At 51.1% G+C, this 26,222-nt stretch overlaps 1 protein-coding gene across 7 annotated transcripts in view; it reads left to right on the plus strand.

Moving 5' to 3' along the window:
• The window catches only part of FAM178B (family with sequence similarity 178 member B), a 138,888-nt gene that overhangs the window by 90,985 nt on the left and 21,681 nt on the right, over window positions 1-26,222 (plus strand). For 3 of the 7 annotated variants that reach the window (XM_084753640.1, XM_084753641.1, XM_084753642.1), the window contains 4 exons: window positions 1,371-1,464; window positions 1,832-2,008; window positions 2,154-2,251; window positions 18,855-18,942. In XM_084753640.1, the coding sequence (XP_084609766.1) occupies window positions 1,371-1,464; window positions 1,832-2,008; window positions 2,154-2,251; window positions 18,855-18,942 (457 nt within the window). Of the gene's footprint in view, window positions 1-1,370; window positions 1,465-1,831; window positions 2,009-2,153; window positions 2,252-15,350; window positions 15,451-18,251; window positions 18,461-18,583; window positions 18,651-18,854; window positions 18,943-23,927; window positions 24,202-26,222 lie in introns of those variants that run through there. The other 4 variants (XM_084753645.1, XM_084753646.1, XM_084753644.1 and 1 more) reach the window with 4 other exon arrangements.

Genomic DNA, 26,222 nt, shown 5'->3' on the forward strand with positions numbered 1-26,222 from the left:
CAGAACTCAGGACGCAGGAGGTTAAAGTTCAAGGTTATCCTCGGCTGCTTACTGAGCTTGAGACTAACCCGGGATAGCTGAGACCCTGTCACAAACAAGCCAAAAAAGTGTGGGGAAGTGGATGAGACAGCAGAAGGGCACTTTACCTGAATCCTACTTAACTGACCCAACGTGGCTGATGTGCGTTTGGTCTAACAGAGAATAATCTAGTGGACTAGAAGCTGGCAGGGCTGCATGCTCTTGCCAGGAGCAGCTCCGGTCGGCTGTGTGTGACTCTGGTCTTTAAGGAGGAGATTTCTTCACCCAACCCAGCCACCAAACAGCCTCATCACTGGAGGGACTAGCCACATCATGGGGCCTGTCCATAGATGACCTGTTAGACACCACGTAACAGTCTTTGGTGGGGTGTGCAGCCTTGTTCTGGTTTCTGTCTCACATGCTGGGTCTCCTTGTGAGTTACCATGTGGCTCTTTTGGTGGGCACATTTACTATCACTGAACAGGCAAAGAGATGGCTTTTCTGGAAGATCATCAGGGCAATTGGAGGTAAGATTTTCTGTTGTGAACATCCCAGAATGCTGAAGCTGGAGGTCTCATCTGCATGTTGAGCATGTAAGAGACCCCCAGTGGCCACCCAGTCAGTGTGTGTGCTCACCATGCTCTTGTGTAGCCCTTACCCACACCAAGTCAGCCTGGCCTGTGTGACTGACTCTTATAAATCAGTAGGAGCAATGGGCTGTCATTTCAAGGTCAGGTCTAAAAGGCTACAGTTGTCATGGGAGTACTTCCTTCAGCTCCGGGCCAGGAACTCTAGCCACCATATTGAGAAGCTCCTTGTGGTAATAAGGAAGCAGGAACCTCCCAACCCTCAATTGTATGGATGAGCTGTGAGACAGGCCCCAGCATAGACAGGCCTGCTGCCCCCCCACCCCCGCCCCAGCATCCTGAAGACAACTCACAGAACCACCCCCAAGCCGACTGTACTTGCACCGCTGGTTCTCTTTAGAATCTCAGTGGCGTAATTATTTGTTTGTTGATGATGTTTTGAGATAGGGTTTCTCTGTGTAGCCCTGGCTGTCCTAGAGCTCACTCTGTAGACCAAGATGGCCTCAAACTCACAGCGAACCTCTAGAACTGCCTCCTGAGTGCTGGGATTAAAGGTGTGCACTACCACCATCTGGCCATAATAAATGTCTTTAGGCCTCTACTTGGGCAAAAGGGAAGGCCTCTCCCAGCAGATGCCGATAGGACACATAACAGTGGCCAGGGACACGTGGCTCCTCTGTGCACTCTCTGTTCCTCTGCTCTGCCTCTGCTTCTCTGTATACTTCTTACTCTTATGTTAATGATATTGTTTCTGTTTTATGTCAGAGTGCTTGAGAGCGAGGCCAGCCTGGGCTGCTGGGAACCACAGGATCCTCCTCAGGAAGTGGCTTTGGACATTAAGCTGAGCTATATCTACAGGGTGAGCCACGCTTTCCTTTCCTGCCTCACCCCAAAGTGTCAGGGTGCAACCCTGAGTTACTCAGCACTTTAGTTGGGTAGTATCACCCAGCATCCAAGCGAGCCAGTTCACTACTGCCATTGGTTCAGTGGTGGCCCCATACCCATGCTACAGGAAGCCCGCAGTCGGCCCACCTGGGACTGCCAGGATGGCCAAAGAGGTTCTCAGAACAGGTGCTCTGCTGGTCTCCCACAGCCCATCCAACAGCCCCTTCTCACACACACACACACACACACACACACACACACACACACACACACACACACTCACACTCACACACACACACACACACACACACACCACCGTCCCTGGTTCTCTTTCCTTCCAGTTCCTGATCCTGTGTTTCCTAGTCCAGCCAAAGTCCTACACTGACACCAGCATCTTAGGCCTGATGGAGCTGCTGTGTCGTGCAGGCCTGGATGTCGGGCTGCGCCTGCTGCCCAAGGCCGACCTTCAGCAACTCCTGCTCCTGCTGCTGGAGAACATCCAAGAGTGGCCTGGAAAGGTACACAGCCTGGGCTCTGCCCCGGAGCGCCCAGGGGAGGGGAGCACCTCATGAAGGTTCCTTTGCTCCCCTAAGTAAGCTGAGTGGCAGGGCAGGGATGGAGCGGTGCCCTCCAGCAGCTAACTGGGCACCTCTGTCCCCACAGCTCCAGCCCCTGTGTTGTGCCCTCAGCTGGGTGTCGGACCACCACCACAACCTGTTGGCCCTCGTGCAGTTCTTTCTGGATGTGACCCCTCGGGGCAGGTGGGTGCTTCTCAACCACTCAGCCTCCTCCCTGATGCTCATCCCCACCAACCCCAACAAACAAACTGCCTGCCTTGTTTCTAACTCTCAGAGGAAGAACTAAAAATATAGCTCACTAATGAGTGCTTTACAAATTGAAAAAAAAATGCCTAATTTTCTTAACATGATCTTATTAGTAAAACACTCTCTTATGCAATTAGCTTCTGCCTGCGGTGTCCACCCACTTCTCTTTGGGGCTCCCTCTGCCTTGAGTTGCTGGGTTCTTTTTGTCACTCAGCCATCAGCTGCTCACCCCACCCCACCTCCTCTTCCTACCACCCACCTCTACTCCTAATTCTTAACCATTTATTTTCTACACAGCATTTCTCTGCCATAAATTATCTTACTATTTATTTCCCTGTTTGGACCCCCTCTCACCTCCAAGTTACCTCCAGAGCAGGTGCCTTGTCAGGATCACTGTCATATCTCAGTCTGTGCCTGGCAGGCCAGTGGTGTTTTGTAAAATTCTTTTGGAATGATGAATGAAGCAAACAAACTAACTCAGCTCAGGAGATAAGACCCATTGGCTGGACTTGGCCTTGTCTCCTCTCATCCCCACCTTCCTTCTACCTGCTCCTACTGACAGCTACAAGGAGGGCCCTGCCTGAGCCCTCAGTGCCCCTTCCTTCCCACCCCCTATCCTGAATGTCCTCTGTGGGTGTCCCCGTGACCTCCCAGTGACCTCCCACCGCAGGCCCATGAGGCAAATGCCCTCCGAGCGACTTGGTGGGCCACTCATAGTCCTTCCAGCTTCGCCTCAGCCTCTTCACTGTGGCTGCCCAGGCCTTATGTGGGAGCTCTATGCACACAGCCAGGCCCCTGGGGTTTCTTTCCATTTGAATTGAAAAGACCAAGCCTGCCTGCCTTCTGCGCCGCCCACAGCACAGAGAGCGAGCTAGAGATGCTAGCCAGAGGCCTCTCCCTCCCACCCTTCATTCCTAACCCTGTGCTTGCTGCCTTCAGCAAGTCCTTAATTTTGGCTGCATCTTTGTGTCAACTCGATGACAGCCATTGTGCCGACTAGGTCATTTAGAGTAATCACTACCCCCATCTCACCCCATTTGGTTTCCCCGTGATCCCTAGAAGGTCTCAGAAGCAGCCTGTCTGTTCCCTTCAGCCTGAAGACACCACTGACACAAGTGAGCACAGGTGGACCAGTACCTCAAACTGCCAAACAGTTATGGAAATGGCTGCCTTCCACATGCTCCTTAACACTGTGTGTTCTCACTTTTGTCTTTAAGTTTTAGTCAATCTGAGGAGTAGAAAATATCCTCCTGTGTTTTTAATTTTCACCTCCCTAATTGCCAGTGAAATGGAGCTGTTTTTCATCTTTACTGGCTGTTTGTGTTCTCCGTCTGTGACTTCTCTCCTGGCATGCCTTACCTGTTCTCTATCAGGTGATTTATCTTCTTAGGGAATTTATCTTTAATGTTTTTTAAATTTAGTTTTGCTCAGAAGTGGTGGCACATGCCTTTAATCCCAGCACTCAGGAGGCAGAGACAGGCTGATCTCTGAGGCTAGCCTAGTCTACAGAGCAAGTTCTGGACAGCCAGACCTACATACAGAGAAACTATCTTGAAAAACAAAACAAAACAAAAACTTAGTTTTATTGTATGTGTATGAGTGTTTCAGCTGCATGTTTGTGTGTGCACCACACGCATGCCTGGTGTCCAAGGAGGCCAGAAGAGGCTGTTGGATCCTGTGGAACTGGAGTTACAGACAGTTCTGAGCTGTCATGTGAGTGCAGGGACTCAACCACATGTCCTCTGCAAGAACAGCAAGTGTTCTTAACCTCTGAGCCATCTCTGTTCACTTTTGTTACATGTACTTATTTTGTATGTCTGTGTAAACACATGTGCCAGAGCTTGTGACGGCAGGGTTCTCTCCTTCCAGCACTGACTGAGCTCAGGCAAAAGGTTTGGCAGCAAAGCACCATTACCCAATAATCATCCTTTTGGACCATTTTAAAAAGTTGTTGTCATTTGTTCTTTGACACGGTCTTGCAGTGTAGCCCAGACGGCCTAGATTTGCCTCAGCTTCCGCAGTGCTGGCTGAGATGGCAGGTGTGGACCGCATGCACATCCTATAAGTAATCGTGCATGTATATTTAAGCCTTTCCCTGTGGCTTCTTTCAGTGGATTGGCTTTTGCTTTCACTTTTTCGGTAATTGGGGTGGATGGTCCAATTCCAGGAATCAAAGCCAGGGCCTGACCCTGCTCAGATCATGTGGCCTCCTGGTGGGTTGGGCCTTTAGCTCCTCAGTAACAGAGTCTTAAGACACACTTAGATTTGTAGGACAGTGGATGGTACTTAACACTGACCTGGACATCTGTGTGACATAATCTCTGCGTCTTGAATATGAAGGCCTGGCCTTCCCCACCCTAAAACCATACACAATAAAAGCATGATTTTCTCTCAGTGCCAACTGCAGCAGGTCTTCTTCAGTACTTTGTTCCCAGTAACTCTTAATCCCACCCAGAAAGATCTAACTGGGTTTCCCCCCACCCTTACCCCTGAAAAGAGTGTGGCTACAATGCCAATTTTTCATACTAATAATCCATCATAAAAGAAAGGAAGAAATGTATTTATATATATTAAATAAAAACTTAAAACACATAACAAAAAATATATATGTTCTGTTAGAGGTTTTGACATCTATTATTTTTGTTTTTGTTTTGAGACAGTGTTTCTCTGTGTGTATGCCTGGCTGTCCTGGAATCAATCTGTAGACCAGGCTGGCCTGGAACTCACAGAGATCTGCCTGGCTCTGCCTCCGGAGTACTGGGGTTAAAGGTGTGCGCCACCACTGCCCGGCGACATCTATATTAAAATGATTATCAATAATAAAAATTTAAAGGTAATTAAAAAAAGAAAAAAGCCGGGTGTGGTGGCACACACCTTTAATCCCAGCACTCGGGAGGCAGAGGCAGGCAGATCTCTGTGAGTTCGAGGCCAGCCAGGTTTACAAAGGGAGTCCAGGACAGACAAGGCTACACAGAGGAACCCTGACTCGAAAAACCAAAAAAGTAAAACTTAAAAAACAAAACAAACAACAACAAAAAAAAAACCAACCGGACATAATGGCGCATGCCTGTAATCCCAGCACTTGGGAGGCAGAGGCAGGTGGATCTCTGTGAGTTCCAGGCCAGCCTGGTCTACAAAGTGAGTCCAGGACAGACAGGGCTACACAGAGAAACCTTGTCTCAAAAAAAAAAAAACCATCATTTCCTCATAGACTTGGGGGCTGGAGGGGATGGCTCAGCAGTTAAGAGCACTGTCCTGATAGACTTGAAGGAATTCTTATTGTATTCCAAATTTATAGCTGTGCTCATTCTTCCTTTAGCCATGTTTTAGGTGCTGACTTGGGAAACCCATGTCTCTGTAGCTCCCAGGTCTATGACAAGTACCTCTTGAATGACAAGGAATAAACTGGAGCGCCCTTCACCTGTATTTCAGATAGGTGTGCCAACAGAATGCCTTAGGCCACAAGGTTTGCTGGGGAATAGCGTTCCTCTTTGGGATGAGTGGTATTTATTTAGATTAGCGATTAGCAGGCCTTGGGGGCAGACATCTGGATTCCAGCTTTCAAGAGGCTGAAGCGGGAAGAGCTTGAATTCAAGGTGAGCTTAGCTGCTGACATAGTGAAACCTTGAGGGGGAAAAAAAAAAGGCAGCATGGTAGCCTATAATCGGAGCACTTGAGAGGCTGAGGCAGGGGGTTGGTGAATTGGAAAGGCACCTGGAGGAGACGAGGAGAAGGGAGAGAAGGGAAGGAAGAGGAGAGGAGAGGAGAATGAAATGTTGTAGAAGCCGGCGCGGCAGCACACAACCGTTATCCCGATGGGAGGGGGGCAAGACAGAAACAGCAACAGGAGGATCCCAGGCCGTTGCCCAGTCAGCCTGCCTAGCCAAGCTGTCCTTGTTAGGCTCTTGTCTGCTTGACACAGGCTAGAGTCATCTGGGAAAAGGAACAGCTGAGAAAATGCCCCCATCAGATGGGCCTCTGGGCAAGTCTGTGGAGCACTTTCTTAATTGATCATTGATAGGAGTGAGCCCAGCCCACTGTGGGTGGTGCCTCCCCTGGACAGGTGGTCTTAGATGGTGTAAGAAAGCTTGAGCAAGCTCTGGATAGCGAGCCAGGTAAGCAGAGTTCCTCCATGGTCTCTGCCTGAGTCCCCGCGTGGCTGCCCTTCGTGATGTGCTATGACCCCATCCCTCGCCAAGCTGCTGCTTGCCACCGTTGTTAGCACAGCAACAGAAACCTAACTAGGACAGAGAGCTTTCCTCAACATATAAACAAAGAATACTTGGGGAAGTTAGTCAGCATGGATCTCTGGCCTCCATATACTCGTGTGTTCACACCCACATGTGCACACACAATGATAGTAATGTTTAAAAGGAGAAGTTTTATTTCACTTATTTTTCTAAACAGAACATCCAAGTGGTGCCAAGTTTAGACAGTACCAAGGAGGGAATAGCTGGGAATGAGCGGCACAGCCGTGCCCTCGCCTGCCGCCGCCGGCCTCCTGCCTGTGTGCGCACAGGCTCCCCGCGCATTCTTTTCACTTCAAGGTATGTTTTGGCACTCTTTCCAAATTGGCTCATAAAGAGCTTCTAATTCTTTTTCACATTTTGCGGTGGGTCTTTAGTAGAGCTGCAGCAATGGTAGTAATGGAGGAGCGTGCTGGATGCCTGCTTCTGCCCTTGCTGGTGGCAGCCCCACTGGGCTCAGTGCCCAGACTGACCCCAGGAAGAAGGGTTGTTGTGCAAGAAGCTGTCACACTCAGAATCTGCTTGATTGGTTACGTACAAAGCAAGATCTCCCACTGCTGTCTACTCCCACGGATCCGAGCAGCTCATTCAGCACCCCTGCCTCAGTCAAGATCAGGGGCTGCAGCACAGCATCAGGAAGGGCACAGCTTAACCATGAACAATGAAAACAAATTGTAAAGTGAGCCACCTGAAGTGGGGCCACTGGAAGAGGGGACTCTTGAAGGGAAGGTGACACCACTTGGATGGGCCACGAGGTTGTTGGAAAGAACAAGGTCTCACCGGGCAGTGATGGCGCACGCCTTTAATCTCAGCACACGAGAATCAGAGGCAGGCGGGTCACTGTGAGTGCGAAGCCAGCCTGGTCTACAATGTGAGTCCAGGACAGCCAAGGCTACACAGAGAAACCCTGTCCCAGAAAAAAAAAAGAAAGAAAAAAGAAAAAAAAGAACAAGGTGGTGTACCGCTAGGGCTGTGGTTCTCAACCTTCCTAGTGCTGCGACCCTTTAATACAGTTTCTCATGTTGTGATTCCCACCCATCTTGTTGTTGCTTCATAACTGCAATTTTGCTAAAGGGATCTAGATCCACAGATTGAGAACTGCTGTTCTAGGGGCCCTAGCGTGTGCTGAGCCAAACCCCGACTGCCACAGGAAGAAGCCCCATCGGGAAGGAGGAGGAGGTGGTTATGGGCTGTGCTTGCTCCACTGACCGCTGATGTTCCCAGACTCCTGGGACCTGCCTCCACCATCTGTGACTGTGGATCAAGCATCTAGGCGTGAAACTGCACTGTGGCCTTCAGAGCACAGGGAGAGATGAGACGCACTTAAACAGACTGTCGCTCCAATAGCAGTGTGGATGAAGGCTTCTGGAACATGTCACAAAACCAACCCTGTTGGACCTTGACTCAGAGCTCGTCACCGAGCAGGCCGGGGCAGAGCTGAAAAAACCATCTTGCCTTTGTTGATAAGATGTGAGGAGACAGGCCCAGATCCCAGATTCACAGTGTGCTCAATGCTGCCTCCTGAACTCCCTGAGGCAGAGTTGGGTAGAGTTAAAAAGGTGCAGACTTGGGCTGGAGAGATGGCTCAGTAGTTAAGAGCTCAGACACTCTTGCAGAGGACCTGACTTCAGTTCCCAGAGCCACAGCACAGTCGCCTGTAACTCCAGCTCCAGGAGCATCTGCTGACTGTGAACCACCTGCGCCGCACACAAACCCACACACAGGCAAACACACATACATATAATAAAAAATAAACTTTTTTAGCCGGGCATGGTGATGCACACCTTTAATCCCAGCATGCAGGAGGCAGAGGCAGGTGCATCTCTGTGAGTTCCAGGACAGCCTGGTCTACAGAGTGAGTCCAGGACAGCCAGGACTACACAGAGAAACCCTGACTTGAGAAAAAAATTTAAATAAGTAAACATTTTAAACATGCAAACCTAACTGGACATGGTGTCACATGTCTTTAATCCCCAGCACTCAGGAAGCAATGGCAGGTGAATCTCTTTAAATTTGAGGCAGCCCAGTCTACATAGCAAGTACCAGGCCAACCAGGGCTACATTGTGACATCCTGTCTCAAAAAACAAACACAAGGGCTGGAGAGATGGCTCAGAGGTTAAGAGCACTGACTGTTCTTCCAGAGGTCCTGAGTTCAATTCCCAGCAACCACATGGTGGCTCACAACCATCTATAATGCGATCTGATGCCCTCTTCTGGCCTGCAGGTGAACATGCAGGCAGGATACTGTATACATAATATAAATACATATTTTTTAAAAATTAAAAAACAAAACAAAACAAAAAAGCACAAGACCAGGTGGTAGTGGTGCATGCCTTTAATCCTAGTACTTGGGAGGCAGAGGCAGGCGGATCTCTGTGGGTTCGAGGCCAGCCTGGTGTACAAAGCAAGTCCAGGACAGTCAAGGGCTGTAACGCAGAGAAACCCTATCTCAATAAATAAGTAAATAAATAAATAAATAAAAAGAATGGCAGAAGAGGCTGGGGATATGGCCCAGTTGGTAGAATACTTGCCCTGTATGCACAGGCACTAGGGTTCCATCCCATTGGTGGTTGGGGGTAGGGTGTAGTTAGAAGAGTTACCCTCTCTTATAATGAAGTAAGTGTAGCTGATGAAAAGTAGGCTATAATGCTATAAAACTTTTATGTAAACCAAGTATGGTTGAACTCAACATTTGGGAGGCTGAGGCAGGACCATCAGAAGTTCAAGGCCACATGAACTACAAGAGACCCTTTCTCACAAGGCAGAGCAAAGCAAAAAACAACAGTCTGGGTGTTGTCACACACCTGTAATTAATTCTAGCACTTACAAAGTGCAGCTGGTGGGCTGTAAGCTTTAATCTTTTAAAACCTACTTTATTTGGGGTTCTTTTATGCCTCTACTTTCCTTCCAACCCACCGACCCTAGATAGGACAGAAAGATGATTAATAGGTACAGGAGAATCAGACCTTTTTAAAACTCACTTCCTTGGGGCAGTTCCACTCTTCATCATTGTCAGGATTCTAGAAAACCCACTACATAGCAAATCAGAAATTCAACAGAAGCAACTGCAGCCTCAGAAGCCAGAAGCCAGAACCTAGAAGTGTTGTCTGGAGAGTTTCTCTCTAGGAATGTCTGAAAGCAGAGCAAAGCAATGAGCAGCCAAGCAATGTGAAGCAATGCAAAAGTGATTGGTCTTGGTTATCTGGACTGCTTATGCTCTCTCACAGTCCATACGGGATGTCTGCAACTGGCAAAGACCATGCCTTTACTTTTGTTTGTTTGTTTGTTTTTCGAGACAAGGCTTCTCTGTGTAACCTTGGCTGTCCTGGACTCACTTTGTAGACCAGGCTGGCCTCGAACTCACAGCGATCTACCTGCCTCTGCCTCCCAAATACTGGGATTAAAAGTGTGTGCCACCACGCCTAGCCCTATACCAACATTGTTAAAGGAACAAGTCTCAGGGCATTCAGATCAGTATACGTGTCTTTACCTTTTGAGCTCATCTTTTCCAAATGCCTTCTAGTTTTTGCTTTTTCTCTCAGCCATGTTTTCAGAATCACTTTAATTCCAGGATGTTTTTGTTTTGTTTTTAGTTTTTCAAGATGGGTTTTCTGTGTAGCCTTGGCTGTCCTGGACTCCCTTTGTAGAGCAGGCTTATCTCACAGAAATCCCCCTGCCTCTGCCTCCCGGAGTTCTGGGATTATAGGCATGTGCCACCATGCCGGGCTTATTCCCCGGAGTTTTTATCCATTTTATTTACACTTATTTCTCACACATGCACACATACCACTGTACATCTGTGGAGACCAGAGGGCAACTTGAGAACCCTCTTCTTTCACATGTGGGCTCTGGGGATGTACCTCAGCTCATGAGTCGTGGCAGCAAGCGCCGTTACACGCCGAGCCATCTTGTTGGCCTGAGTTTGATTATTAGGAACATACTGAAGTACATACAGAAGGAGGGAGAACAGTCTTAGAGCCACTGTGGTTCTGCAGACACTCCCCGCTTCCCAGATCACTCTGTAGAGCCGGCTGGCCTCAAGCGCACAGAGATCCCCCTGCTGCTGCCTCCCAGCGTGCGGGGGTCACAGGCATGTACCACCCTGCCTGGCTACATCTTGTCCTTCTATTTCAGCTGGTGTCTCTGAAAGACAGTGCCGCTGAGGGGCAGGTATGTGTCTATGTTTGTGTTTTAGTGTGAACCACCACATCATGAGTACACCTCAGCAGATGAGTCCAGTCCAGAACCTCCCAAAGATGAGCTTCATCTTAGAAGTCTAGGCTTTTAGTCTAGGTGTGGTACACATGTCTTTGTTTCCAGCACTGGGGAGGTAGAGGCAGGCAGATCACTGTGAGTTCCAGGCCCGCCTGGTCTACATAATGTGTTCCAGGACATCTAGGGCTGTGGACAGACCCTGTCTTAAAACAGCAGCTAAGAAGTCCAGAGGTTTTAAGCCGGCTAGAGAAGCCTTTATGATGTGGTTCCCGCTCACTGCACTTCCCCTCACTGTCCCCAGGACACTCTGGACACTTGCATTTTGATGTTCTCAACAGGAGACACCCACTCTCAACCATAGTTGTCTCTGCCCATCAGTCATCGCCTTAGAGAACTCCTCCCTGTCCAGATGAGCCCCACCCTGGCTCTCTCTGGGACCTTACTTGTTTCCATGTTCTGTAACTGAAAGTGGTTGTCCCTGTGTTAACTCTCAGCTCTGAAGGGAAGGGCTATCTTGTCTCTTCAGCACTTAGAGGGATCTAGAATGTCAAAAATGTTATGCAAATACTGGGAACAAGTGAATGCCATTTAGATTTCTTCCCTGCCCACCTCCCTGTGGCAACAAGTAGTTTTTGTTTGTTTGTTCATTTGTTTTTAAGGAATGGGTAGAATTCCTAGAATTTGGCCATTCTTCCTGTGTTGGTGAAAACTCTTTATTGTGTCTCCCAAGGCTGGAGGGAATGTCCCAGCTCCAGAGTCAGATCTGTGGGGCACAGGGTAGCGGTGGCACTCCTAACACTCAGGAGGCAGAGGTAGGCCAGCTTGATCTACAGAGCGAGCTCCAGGACAGCTAGGGCTACACAGAGAACCCTGTCTCAGAAAAAGAGATCTAAGCTAAACCAAGTGGATGCTCCTGAGGAAGGAATCCTGGGGACAGTGACCCTGGCAAGGCTTTTTCTCAACCAGGCCCTAGCCTCGACCACTTGTCTGTTGGCCCAGTGAATTTGGGAGCCCCCTCCCCACATCAGCACTTTTTGGTTTGAAGTGCCCAACCAAGGAAGTTCAGTCCTTGCAAAGAATTAGCTGATGAAGAAATGCAGGCAGCCTAGGAGGATCAAAGCAGGGGGCACACAGGTGGACAGGGGCTCACCTAGAACCTTCTCTCAGCTGTGCACCTGCATAGTCTGCTGCTGGGCCAGAGGCCCCGCATTTGCTTCTCCCCACTCCACACAGCACTCAGGTTCTGGATCAGCTCCTGCAGCTCTTGCCCGTTGTATGATCCTTTCCTGCCTCTACTTTAGACATCCCTGCCCTGAGACGGAGTGGCCTCGTGAGATGGAGCTCCTGAGCCCTTTAGGGGAGCCTTCTCCAGGCCCTCGGCAGATCCCACAGCCGTGACACAACCACTGCTGCTTCCCTACTCCAGTAGACAGCAGTGTCTCTGCACTCCTGCCGCCACAGTTGTCCCTCCCTCCCTCCCTCAGACCCCGGATTCCAGGTCTTCACACTTCTGCCTTTTCTGGAGAAGGCTGCACTCCAGCACATACAGTTCCTCCTGGAGGGTTAGCTGCCTTCTCTCAGGCTCCTGGGCCTGATCCATCCTCCCTCCACTCTGCAGGAATGTGACCTTCCTTCCAATACACTATCAGTTCCCTCCTTTGCTGAAAATTCTTTCAGGGTGGAGGTGGAGGTACTGGCGAGATGGCGCAACAGTTAAGACCCAGCACCCACGTGGCAGCTCACAGCCATCTGTAGCTGCGGCATCAGTATCGGCAGTCTTCTGAGACCTCTCTGAGAACTAAGCATACACATGGCACACATACATAAATGCAGGCCCAACACTCATGTACATAAAATTAACCCTTCTTGCCCTTGGTATATTGAAGCAGCCCAGGGCCTTTGTGCTTATTCATCCCCACCACCTCTCCCAGACTCTGCCCTGTCGCCCACACACTCCTAAAAGTGTGCAGCCATCTGAGCTTATGCTGCACGTCAGCTTCAGAGTTTCCTGTAAAGGCAGGGGTGGCTCTGGCAGCTGGAAGGCTGGGACTGAAGTTTGTGCAGATAAGGCAGGAGGGGCAGCCCAGGTACAGGACTCTGGCTGCCAGGCCTGGACCCCTATGACCTTAGGTTTGAAAGATACGGACCTGGAAAGCAGAGCACAGAAGTCAGCAAGGCGCCTGGGTCAGAGGCGGGACTGCCTGAGAATGCCAAGGGCATCAGAGGGTCTGCAGCCTGCACCTGCGCAGTCGGCTTTGAAGTGAGGGGAGCTATTTTGGGGCTGATTGTGAAACTTCAACACTTCATCCTTCCTATTTCACTCCTGTCTTCTTTGCGGAGAGAAGAATGACTTTATATACGGAATCAAGTGGTTGGAGGAGGCTGAAGTCTTAGTGTGGAAGTGACATGTGACAGCTCTGACAGTGTGGAGTGAGGATCAGCTCTCTGCTCTCCCCCTGACACATGCACTCATGTGCACACAGGCAGACACACGCATGCACACACACATCCCACCACTGTACTGGGGGGTGTGCAGGTGGGGCTCCTGGCCCTTCATTGGGAGGTTCTGGGAGACAAGGCCCCTTGACATCATTCCTAAGGATTGTGGGTAAGCATATGCTTGGAAAAGGAAGCCCTGGTGTCAGGTGTCCTTGGAATAAGTGGCCCCACACATGCTCCAGGAGGGGACTGTGGAATGTGTGTCTGGTGATTCTTAGGGCATTTGATAAAGCTGTCATCACATCCTGGGGACATCAGAGAAGCTAATGATTCCACCTGCAGGGCAGCCTCCCATGGCCGCCTAGTTCACATCTGGAGCAAAACCAGTGCCTCAAATGAGACAATTAGTGGAACAATGGTCATATTCACAGACAACATGGATATGACTGACAGCAAATTGTAGATTCCAGAAGATCTCAGCCGACTGTAATGATGGGCTGAATCAGAAAGACAGGCCGTGCTGCACAGTTAAGAATGGGGTCTGAGAAATGGGCTCTGACAGGAAGACGTGTGGGAAAAAAAGGAAAAGACTTGGATTCAATCTATTAACTGCTTTGATCCCCATGGCTGCCAAGAAGATGAGCACCCGCCCCTGGTCCTCTGAGTAGAACAGCTCAGTTGACAGGTAGCGCAGACAACCCGGGGGTCTTCCGAGGACATGAAGGAAAATGGTAAAAAAGATGGAAAAGTGAGGCTGTTGGGCCTGTGGTAGAGAGAGCCACCTGAGTGCAGCCAGTGTCTTCAGGGTGAGGAGGCTCTGCCCAGCCGCTGGCTCCAAGAGCACAGAGCCACAAGGGCAGGTTTTGGCAACATCTAGGAAGCACTCCCTTTGTTTACCAGTGAGAGGGCCGGACCAGCTTGGCAGGCAGATGTTGCCCTTCTGTGACTGAAGTGACCCCTTGGGGGAAGAAGCAGGGCTGTTAAAGGATGCCTGTGACTACATAAGTGGTAGAGCAGGGGTTGGGAAGTGTGGCTTCAGTGTCCATTGCCTGTAGGGGCCATTTGGTTTACTTACAATTATGCATGAAGGAAAGGCTATGTGTCATACATAGATGGGCCCTCAGAGACTTGCAGGGGATCTTGTGTTTACCATCTGTGTACTACCACTCAGCCTCAGGACAGAATGTCGCCTGGTCTCCAGAAGTCCCCTTAGGCCCCTCTCAGTCATCCCTTCTGCAGAGGAGACCACTTTCTGGTGATCTTCCATCTTACTGGCTTGCTGGCAGTTTCTGAAAACTGCTGGCGATGAGCCCATGTAGCAAGTTCCCATGAGGCTGTCCCTGTGTTCCCACACATCCTGTTGCCAGGCCGTCCATTGCCTTGGTCAGTGGCCACAGTGGTCCTCTGTTCGAGTCCACAGTGTAGATGCTTTCTCCTCTACTCCCAAGATTGTACAAACGCATGTGGAGGTAACCAGGCTGCATGATGGCCATGGGCCTGTACATGCAGAACTGGAGTACAAGTGTCTGGACAGACTCCACAAACTGCTAAGTTCACAGCTGGTTCTTCCTGCCTGGGGAGCGTACACTCACATTCGAGAGGATTCCCATCAGGGACCAAGGAGCCAGTGGTGTGACAGGTGTCTGTAGCCCTGGAGGTATAGGCCATGCCACACACTATGCAGCAAGGTGTCAGGCAGCATTTCCATAGAGGAGCAGGCAGAGGCTGCCGCACCCTGAGCTGCCCTGGACACAATCTGAAAAGGAAGCTCAGACCTCTGGCCAGGTGCCTGGTAGCCTTTTAGGGCAGTTCAGTCTCAGCTGGGCCTGGTTCCCTTCTGAGGGAGTGAAGAGAGAGCACTGGGGCGGGTGCTGTACTGGTCTGTAGCTTTGTCCAGTGGTGCACACTTTTGCTTTCCTGGCTGCTCCAGCCCCCTGTGAGGACTGCCCAGACAGTGGTGATCTGAAAGCAAACTACGTGAGCCCTCTGTTGGCCCTAGGTTTAGAAAAGGACATTGTTTACTAATTTTCTAGTGCCTTGGGCACCTCTGCGTGCTGATCCAGTGTCCTGGTCTTACAGAGGCCTCTTGGAGGTGGGCGGGACAGAGAGCAAGGCTGGCCTGGCCTGAGCTGTGTTGGAACCTATTGCCTTATATGACATCTGTTGGGACGGCTCCAGTGGCTTCTGCATCTTTCGTTGCTTGCTCGGTTTGAGTTCTGGAAAAGCTTTGCCAGGTAGGGTAAGGCAACTTCTGTGGAAAAAGAGCCCACAGCTTGGGCAGGGCCCTCTGCTTGCCCCCAGCACAGCTGCGGTCCCCTCCACACACCCCATGCGTCAAATTAAAAAGCAGCTGCATCTGTCCCTGCTGCCTGCCCCCCACCCCACCCATCCATGTGTGTCAGTGAGACTGGGAAGTCAGGAAGGCTGTGGCAGCAGACAGGCAGTGCCGGCATGTGAGGCCTTGCATCTGCGCACCCCCTTACTGTTGCCCGCTGATTTTTCTTTTTTCTTTTTCTTTTTTCTAGACTGCAGCCCTGGTATGACCTCCACCACACCCCACACACTCACCCACCTCTTCCCTTCTGGATCCACCCCCAGTACTGCCGTGAGGCCTGCCAGCTCTGGCCCTCTCCCCAGCCAGCCCCTCCCCACTCTGTGGGCCTTGGTGTGTGGGGGGGGATTAATGAAGCCCAGATGCAGGACTCCCAAGCCTGGCAGCAGCAGCCTGGAGGAGCCGTTTACCTCCCACTGTGTCCGGGCCCAGCTGCTCCTGGATCCCAGGAGCAGGGACAGCTGGAAAGCAGGTCCTTGGTCCAGCTAGCCTAGCAAAGGGTGGAGTGTGAGATGAGGGGGGAGCTGGAGATCAGGGGAGCCTTGAGTGGGGACCGTGGAGGATCAGGAAGGGGCGTCTCACCGTCCTGTGGCTCAGCTGGGGTGGAAGCTCTGGGAGCCCCCAGCATACTTCTGCATGGAGAGGTCCAGGGTAAAGCCAAATAGAATTCCATTTTCCTAGGCAAAAATAGGGGGGTAGCTAGATGCAATAAAAATACAATGCAAAACAGCATTTAAAATTTTTTTAAAAAACAAATGAAAAACCAAAAGGGTTCATTATCTGAAATTTGTACTTAACGGGGCATTCTGTATTTTAATTTGCTAAACCTGACAAGCATAACTCCCTTCCAGCCAATCCACTTTTTGGTATGATACTCTATTCAACCACAATGCACAGGCCACTGAGCATATGATACAGTGGAGTTTTCACAAGTCACACGTGAAGTCAGGTGGGACAGGAAGTACAGCTTGAGCAGGCCCCAGGGTCACCAGGCCCTCACCTCCTCCATCCATGATCCTTTTGCCCTTGTCATCTACACCCAGAGTGAAGATGGCATGTGGAGGTAGCTGTGTAGATACGATCCCGATCCTGTCAGTTTCCTGGGGTGCTTCCTGAGTCCCTCCCTCTTGTATCTGTGAACATAGGGAGAGGGACTGCAGAGTCCCGGGGCAGGTGGATGTGTGCTCTCAGTAAATCTCTGTGGTCCGAACAGACCATGTCCCTTCCTACAGGCATATGAGCACCACGTGGTCCTCCACCCTGCTCAGAGTGGCTGTGTTTCTCTTCCACCATAGCCCTTCAGATGTGTGTGCCTGGCCTGTTGCTCTTGTGTTCAGTCAAGAACCTCCTGCTTTGTTGGTTCTTCTGATTTTTCTGACTACTACTTAAGAAGAGTCAACAAAGCCTTCAGAGCTCTGGCCCGGTGTCCGCAGCCTCCCAGAAGCTTGGAGGAGGTCTGCCTCAGCACTCCATGGCTAAGGCAAGTGTGGCCTTGGGAACCTTGCTCCGGAGCCATCAGTACCAGCTGCAGTGGCCAGCCGTGGTCCTGTCTCCCAGCACCTACCGCATCCCACCTCTGGTCTTTTTGGTCCTTGTAGTGTCTTTCCAGGAATATGGCTGAGGGCACCTGTCCGACTTGTCCAAGGTCCCTCCAAGCACTGTTACTGGGAGCTTTGTCTCTCCTCTAAGAATCCAGCTGTGGACCACATTTCCCATCAGGCTTTAACTTTTTTTTTTTTTTTTTAGACAGGGTCTCTGTGTAGCCTTGGCTGTCCTGGACTCACTATGTAAACCAGGCTGGCCTTGAACTCACAGTGATCCACCTGCCTCTGCCTCTCAAGTGCTGGGATTAAAGGCATGCTAGCCCGGCCAGGCTTTAACTTTCAGGCTTTCCTTTGCTTTCTCTCATGGTAGCTTTCCTTCCTCTCTAAAATTTTACTCCCTGTAGCATCTGAACCGCAACTGGGATCCACTCTGAGGGTTACTCAACACCATGCAGTAGCCACACACAAGACAAGACAAAACAAAACAATAAAGTCTGGTCTCAAAGGCATGGCACCTGCCTAGCATGCTGAAGGCCCAGGGTCCGTCCTTGTCAGAGTAAATGAATCAGTCTGTTGACAGGCCTGAGTGCCTGGGGATCAGTGTGTGGAGGCACTGGAGGGACACGCTGCAGTCTCCCCAGCAAGGCTGGGTGATTCAATACAGAGTAGTGGCTTGGGAGTTTGGCCTGAGGAGTGTGTCCTGTCACCTTAGCCTCAAGGATTCCAGGACAAGTTTCAGCCTCATCCTCTGGTCTCCTCTTCCTCTCTTCTTTACTCATCCAAGTGCTTAAGGACCCCAGGACCCATGCGTCAATATCTGAAGCCCCACTGGGGCCTTTATTCCTGAGCAGAAGCCGGCTCAGCCCTGAGTAAGCGCTAACTCAGCATTACCTTATAGCTGGCCGCAGACGCCCAGCTCTGTTGAATGAAGCAGCAGGCCTGGGCCTTAGCACAAGCATCTAGCGGAGCCAATGGTCCAGGAGCTGGGCTGCCTGCTTCAGGCACAACTGGCTCCAGGCATCCCTGGGCCTCTGTCTCACTTGATCTCTTCGCTGGCTCCCTGAAGTCTTTCCTGCTAGGAGACAGGAGGACAAGCAGCACTACAAGGTGCACATTAGCTGTCCCTCAAGGAAGTTAGACTCCCCTAACTGTCCAACTAAACCCAAAGCTACTGTAAAGGTTGAGCCACTCTGAGGTCCATCCTGGGAGCCTGGGCTGGGCTGGCATGGTAGAGGGGAATCCCAAAGGAAAGTTCTGTGAAGAGTGGGTGAGAAAAACGAAACAAAGCAGTGAAGTCCAGTCTCAGGAGGCCCTACTCACCTACCCTGATTGAAACAGGAGAGTCAGTGCCCTGGGCAGCACAAAGAGGTGAGGAAGGGGTGTGGCTTTCTTCTGGCTGCCGTCCCCCTCTATTTGCATGTTTTCCTCCCTAGTAGTTTCATCTCCTCCATCACTTCATTGCCTTGTTTGCGGTTCACTCCCCAGGGCCTCCTGCATGCTGTGCTCCCCCACAGCCGCACCTGGCCTTGTCTATCTGTGCGTTACTTGTTATGCACAGGTAGGAATGTTGGTCCATTTTTTTTAGTAGACCCTTCACCCTACAGATGCACAGAAGCACACAGATCTGAGAGGGTTACAACGCCAAAGAAAAATGTACTCTCCTCTCTCGGATAGCCTGTCATTCCCCCACGCTTTCCGGACCGATCAGAGGCCTCTGGCTTCCAGCCCACCCCACTCAAGCTCTCTTGCTCTTCTCTCCCAGGCAGCTTAGAAGCCAGCTGAGCCTCATGGTTATTGCCCGGATGCTGGGTCAGCAAGAGGCACTTCCTCTCTGGGGAGAGAAGACACAGGTGAGTCTGCCTCAGCAGGACCAGGAGGGCCTCTGGTGGGCCACAGCCCCTCTCCCTATAACCCACTTGCACCTGAGCTATAATCAGAGCGTTCATCCTCAGACCTCAACTAGCTCGGAATGCTGTACTCAAATGTGTTTGTCCAACAGTTACTGGCGCCAGGGGCACAGTTCAGTGGTAGAGCACTGGTTCTGTAATCAGCATGGCAAGAAATCAGTGGTGTGAGCCCTGTTTCCAGCTGCTGGGGAGACTGAGGCCGGAAGATACTTGAGCCTGGAAGTTAATTGGCTAGGCGGGTGTGATGGCTCATACCTTTAATCCCAGCACTTCAAGTCTAGCACTCTAAAAAAAAAGTACTGTTTGCCCAGCTACTAAGTCCTAGGCACTGGGGACTGATCAGATTTGTGAGTTTGGAGATTGTATTACAGTTTGTGAATTATGGTAAAATAGACATAACAGAATTATTTCAACTTTTTTTGTGTGCCAGTTTTTAGTTTAGTTTAGTTTTATTTAGCAACAGTCTTCCCGCTTCTCCAGCCTCAGCCTCCTGAGTGGTAGAATTACTGTCACCAGTCACCTTTGTAGACCAGGCTGGCCTCGAACTCACAAAAATCCACCTACCTCTGCCTCCCAAGGGCTGGGATTAAAGGCGTGCGCCACCACCACCCAACTGCTTGTTGCTCTTATAGAGGAGCGGAGCTCAGTTCCCATCAGCTGGGCCCTTCCCACTCATCACTTTGCAAGCCCTGGTTCCATGACTTTGTATAGACAGAACAATAAAGACAAAGAAAGTATTACTAAAGCTGCTCCTACCAGAGGCTAGGCATCCGGGGCCAGCGGAGATGAGGCCTGGTTCTTCCCCACTCCCCTCCTCTCTGAGCAGCTCTGCCACTGTTAGCTCAGAGACCTCTTGCCCTGGATGACTTGCAGTTTCAGGTATACAGGCAAAGGCCCACCCAGCACATCCTCAATCCAGGCAGTGCAAGAGCCAAATCCAAGCTTTTGTGAGGGAGCTAAAGTTGGAAGGAAGGGGCTGGGCCTGGCTCTTTTTTTGTTTTGTTTTGTTTTTGTTTGTTTTGTTTTGTTTTGGGATTTGTTTTGTTTTTTTGTTTTGTTTTTGGTTTTTCAAGACAGAGTTCTCTATGTCGCCTTGACTTTCCTGGACTTGCTGTGTAGACCAGGCTGAGCTTGAACTCACAGCAATCTGCCTGCCTCTGCCTCCTAAATGCTGGGATTAAAGGTGTGTGCCACCACCACCTGGCTGATTTTTTGGTTTTGTTTTTGTTTTTTTGAGACAGGGTTTCTTTTGTAAGTCCTGGCTGTCCTATAGTCACTTTGTAGACCAGGCTGGCCTCAACTCACAGAGATCTACCTGCCTCTGCCTCCCAAGTGCTGGGATTAAAGGTGTGCACCAGCACACCCGGCTGGGTCTGACTCTTGCTTCAGCCTGTCCCCCCAGTCTTTTTTTGGTTAGTTTTGTTTTTTGTTTTTGTTTTGCTTTGTTTTCTTTGGTTTCTTCTCTGTGTAGCTCTGGCTGTCCTGGACTCACTTGTAGACCAGACTGGCCTTGAACTCGCAGAGATCCACCTGCCTCTGCCTCCCGAGTGCTGGGATTAAAGATGTGCGCGGCCACCACCACCCGGCCCTCCCCCCAGTCTTGAGCACTTTTGTCTTAGCATGGCAAGGGGGCTTAGCATGACAAAAGCATGTCAGTCTTACTCTGACAGGTCATTTCAAGTAGACCTACTGGCCTTGTCTGTCACCATCCCTTGCTTGCTAGTATTGGTGTAGCCTTCCCCACACTCCTGTTCTCTGACAGAATCTGGGGTGCTGAGAATTGGAAATCAGTAGTGTTGCTTGCAGTCCATTGTCCCTCAGTCCAGCGCCTGGCCCACACCAGGAAGGCAATGTAATGCTTGTGGGGTAAATAAACAGCCAAGTGAGTGTCAGGGTACCACAGAGGGGATGATCTTCAGGGAGTCATCAGGAGATGATCCCAGGGAGGCAGGATGAAAGATTAGGAAGTTAGGAGCAGGAACAGCTGGGATAGTGTTGCCACGGCAGCCTGATACGAAGGCTTTGGCTCTGGCCAGAGGCACTCACTGAGCCCCTAAAGAGAACTGACAAGGGAAGGAGCAAAGTCAGGACTTGGGAGGGAGGTCCCTGGAGCCTCTTACTCAGAAGCAGTGTTAGCAGTGACCCAACGGTGAGACCACTTCAAAGCCTGTAGTTTTTCTTGGTCTGAGACTGTGCAGGAAGAGTGAGCCACAGGGATGGAGGCAAGGTCTGTGTGCTGCTGCCCCATTAGTCAGGGAGCTAGCTCAGGAGGGCTCTGCAACAACCAAGAATCCAGGATCACAAGGCCTGAGAGGCAAGTGGAGCAGCACTCTGCTTCTCTCCTGTGTACGTGTCTGCTCCTTAGACACTGACTAGACAATTCATATCCTAGGCTCAGCTCAGACACCACGTGTGGCCAAGCCAGACAACTCCTGAGGAGGGTGAGCTGTGACCTGAGTGACTAACATTGCCTGCAGGCCGGCTCTGGACGTCTTAGAGGATGAGTCCATGCTTGCTGGATGTACTGCCTGGAGGAGAAAGAGTGAGAATCACAGGCCAGGAAGGCCCAGCCACCGTGCTTAGGCACTGCTGCCCTCCTCATCCTGGTGTCTGGTCACCAGGCCCTCTCCTTCACAGGCTGGCCTGTTAGACCCATCTTCCTTACACTTCCTTTCAAAGGAACACTTTGCCCCCACACCAGCCATGACACCTCCACATAACCCCTTTCCCAACTTCTCCACACAGCTGGTCCCTGGCTATGTCTTCTCTTCTTGGCCTCCTCTTGGGCTGACCTCACCCAGCAGATGCACACAGTTGCGGCTGTGCACTGGCCCCTCCTTCCACCTGTAACAGTTGCATCTACCCTGCAAACAGCACTCACTGTGTTCTGAATATTGTTCATAGTGCTTGCCTTCTTCAAAGCCTTCTGCTTTATAGATGGGGAAACTGAGTCAGGGAAGCTCCCTGGGGGCTACACAACAGGGAAGGGGTAGAGCCAGGGTTAGAATTGTGCTGTTGAGCACTCAGCATGCCAGCCCATCCCCTCCAGCCCAGTCCATGGGTTTGGGGCCTTAGACCATTGTGAAGCAGCTTCAGAGTTGACTCATGTAGAAGCAGAGGCCTGGGGTTTGAGGTGAGAGGGATTCTCAGTATCTGAGCTGCCCACTCTCCCTCTGTCCCTGTCTCAAGCCATAGCCTGAGCCCCTGGAGCAGGACAGAGAGAGCCAGGCTTGAGGGACAGCAGGGACCTATAATAGTCATAGTCCAAACGAGCCAACAGAGGCACCAAGAAAGAAGTAACATTTGGGTGACCTTCCAGAGAATGACAAGGGCAGTGGAGAAAAATAAAGTCAGAAACGGGAGAAGCAGCATGGGGCAGGTGCAGTCGTGTAAGGGTGAAGAGAGGACATTTGTGCACAGAGCTGTAGGAAGCAAGGTTCCCTGGAGGGGTGGGTCACTTCCAGCAGAGGAAGTAATAGCAAACGCAAAGGCTCCACCGGGCTCAGTGAAGGACATTCAGGTTGGAGGGGAAGCAAAGAGACAAGAGCCGAGGGCTGAGGGGAGAGTACAGTGGGCAGCGAAGGCTGCATGGGCGGAGCTGTGCGGCTATGCTGAGGCCTTTGGCTTTCAGAGGGAGAGGAGAGACAAAAACTCAACTGTAGAAACTTAGAGCTGGCTAGCTGCTGCGTTGAGACTAAACTGTTGTGGGATGAAGTGCGGAGGGTGATCCTGTCATTCTGCAGGGCAATAGGCCTGAGGTGACAGTGACAGAGGTGGGTGGTAGCCACATGCCAGGTCAATTCCCAAGGACAGCCAGCAGAGCCAGGAAGACAGCAGCGGGGAGCTCTCCAGGAACCAGATGTGAGGAAGGACACAGGCTTTCGCCAGCCAGGCAAGATGCAGGTGGAGCAGGTTTGGGAGGAAAGCATGCACACACACAGCACAGCGTCCAGGCCAGAGGACAGCTCGCAGGAATCGGTCCTGTCCTTTCCTTCCACAACGCTGGATCCAGGGATCCAACTTGGGCACTTAGGCTTAGCACAGACCTCCTTCGCCTCCGAGCCATTGTTTGGAGACTTTGCCATGAAGCCATTTGGCCTTGAATTTGAGATCCTCCTGCGTCTGCTTCAAAAGTCCTAGGCTTATAAGTGTGTCATGTCTGGCAACAAACCACTTTGGTCAAAGAGACAGGCTTTCTCAATGTAGTCCTAGCTGTCCTGGAACTTGCTATATAGACCAGGCTGGCCTCAAACTCAGAGATCTGTCCTCTTGCCTCTCAAGTACTGGAATTAAAGGCATGTGCCACCACATCCAGTCTCAAATCATGTCTTGAAATTTGGAAAGTGGGATACAAAAGTTTATGTCTCCTAGGAAGCGGTTAAAGTCCTAACCTGCATTTAGCCATTCAGTTGCCTAAGGAATATGTAATAAGCATCAGCCATGTGCCAGGCATGTGCTTGGACTGTGGACACTGCAAGAGACAATGCTGACCTCATAGCCAGGGAGGGGCTGGTAAGAAGTCAGTACACTTAAGCAAGTGAGTTCTGTGCCTGGTAGAGGGTAAATGATGCTATAGGGAACAGACACACATGCAGGGTAAGGGACTGGCAAGGGTGGTAAGCACAGGCGGTGTAGGCTGTGGGTTAGATATGGCAGTGGGCTGGGTACAAGGAGGGGGCAGCTCTGCAACATCTCTCTTCAGAAGCCCTGTGAGGGAGGGCCCAGGCTCCAGAGAGCAGTGGCAGGCCACTTGGGACTTCCTGGTGCCTCACAGCCACCACTCCTGTGCAAACTGGAGCTATTGCCAGGATTTGAGAGCAAGAGCCACATGCTGTGTAGACAGTTGCTCTGCCAGGATCTTCTGCCTCTTCCTGCCAAGAGACTGGCAAGGCCAGTGGAGGCATGTCCTTGGGGTGAGCATCACCTCTTGCCCTGAAGTGCCTGCCCTAATGGGGCCCAGTGTTTGCTGAGTTGGCACTCTGCAGAGGAGCTAGGAGGTGGGGGTGGAGATGGTGCTGGTCTGGTCCTGACCCTCCCTCTACAAGGACCTTTATGACTGGAGAAGTCCTAATCCAGAATGGAGGGGTGGCATGTGGGGCAGGGCCCTGCAGGGAAACAAAAGCAAATCTGAGTCCAGATTGTGCCCTGATGCACCACCAACCTGCTTTCCTGGAGCGAGAGGAAAAACACAAGCGTGTGCAAGTAAGTTTGGTCTGTGCTCTCCCTGCTAGCCCTGCCCCAGCTCCTAGAGCAGGGAGGGTCCTGCCTCTGCTGAGGCGGGCCTTCAGTCACTCTAGGGGTGCGGACTTGGAGGCAGGGTGGGGCAGCCCTGTGCTTGCACAGCTGTGAGCCTCCAGCATGCTAAAGGCCAGGGCTGTTTTGAAAATTAGCCCCAGACTCGGAAGGCAATGCCTTGGTGCCGCCCCAGTTGGAACCTGTCTCTGCTTAGACCGTCCCCTCTTTTTTGCTGCCTTCTTTCCACTTTGCAGAGAAGGCCTGGCCTCCTTCCAGGAGCCAAAGCCAGCCTGACTCCTAGCCCATCACCCGCCTCTTCCCTGCCAACTGCTCTCCAGGGCTGCTAAGGTTGAGGGCAGCTGAAGTGCTGAGCAGGTGCTGGTGGGTGAGTCACAGGAGGAAGCCAGGTGTAGTGTGCCACCCGGCTGGGCTCAAGCAGGGAGCTGGGCTGAGGGCTCAGCCCTCTTGCCTGTGGCCACATTGCACCTGCTAGATCTGAGGAGTCGGTCCTCTTGAACTCCTTGTCGCTACCCCTTCATCCGCATCCTCCCCCATCCCTGGCATTGCACATGGATGACTTAGAGGGGCTAGGGCTGGGGCCGGCCTGCCTCTACCCAGCCATACCCAGCATCTGGGCAGTCCTTGCTGGGGCCCTGTCTAGACTGTCCAAACCCATGTTTGGGATGAGAAGAGGAAGGGGGTAGCTGCAGGTTCCTTCAGAGGGGTTGGGCAAGTTTCTTCAAAGCTAAACAGGAGGTGGAGTGTCTGGTAGATTAACACATGACCAAATCCCCGTGTAAACCTGATAAGAAATCCCCATCTAAACAGACCAGTGTGTTTCTGGGACTGAGAAAACTGAACATAGATACTGGATGAGAATTAATTATTTGCCTGGCTGGGCCAGGCAAACACCAATACTCAAGAGGCCGAGGTAGGAAGGTTGCTGGAAGTTTTGAGGCCAGCCTAGTCTACCAGGCCAAGCAGGAAGCCACAGCAGGCAGGACCCTATCTAAGAATAAATTAAAGTGTGCTAGTGAAATGGCTCAGCACTGTAGAGCACTTGCCACCAAGCTTAATGACCTGAGTTCAATCCCCAGAACATATAATTTTAAAAAAAGGAAAGAAAATATGATATGCTTAGTGGTGCGTCTTGTAATCCCAGTAGTCAGGAGGCAGATGTGACGGGGTACGAGGATTAGGCCAGTTTGAGACACAAGAAGAGACCTTGTTTCAGACACACAAACAGTGCTGTTGGTATTGTGGGCCACCCACCCCTTCTAAGTCTTTATGGCTTAGAAGATCCAATATTTGGAATTCCTACCAGGGAAAAGAGTGTGGTACAGATGAAGAGGAGTGAGGGGCAGGCAGAATGGGCAGGCAGAGCAGTTGTGGTTATGGCTCACAGGACAGACAGACATAGCTGAGGATACATGGTCCTCTTCCTAAGGATTGAACACGTCACAGCAACAAACTGAGTAACAAGAGCGGGATGCAGAGGACAATGTGCTATTGGCTATAGGACAGCTCAGGTGGCTGAGGTCCTGCTCAGTGGCAGAGGGGACCTCCTGATTCTTCCTAAGGACTTAGGGTAAACTCTCAAGCTTCAGGAGAGTTTCTTCATTCATCAAGTTAAAGGGAGGATCACCCTGTGCTGGGTACTTGGGTACTGTGTGTGCGCATAATCTGTGTGTGTGTACATGTGTGTGCATGTGTGTGCTTCTGTGTATGCCTGTTTGTCTGTGTCTGTGTGTGTGCACATGTGTGTGCATGTCTGTGTGTGCATGTGTATGCTTCTGTGTATGCATGTGTGTGTCCATATACATGTCCATCCTCCTAGAAAGAAGGGTTGTCGACCATTTTAAGGATAAAATACTCAAGGTCTAAGAGGTCACCACCACTCAAAAGTGAGAGATGGATTCATGTCCTGTAAGCTGGGGCTGTGACCCTGTGTCACCAGCTAAGGGTGTCTCCCAGAGCATTTGTGCACA

The sequence above is a fragment of the Acomys minous genome (assembly GCF_964271855.1).
Source record: "Acomys minous genome assembly, chromosome: 13".
NCBI lineage: Eukaryota > Metazoa > Chordata > Mammalia > Rodentia > Muridae > Acomys > Acomys minous.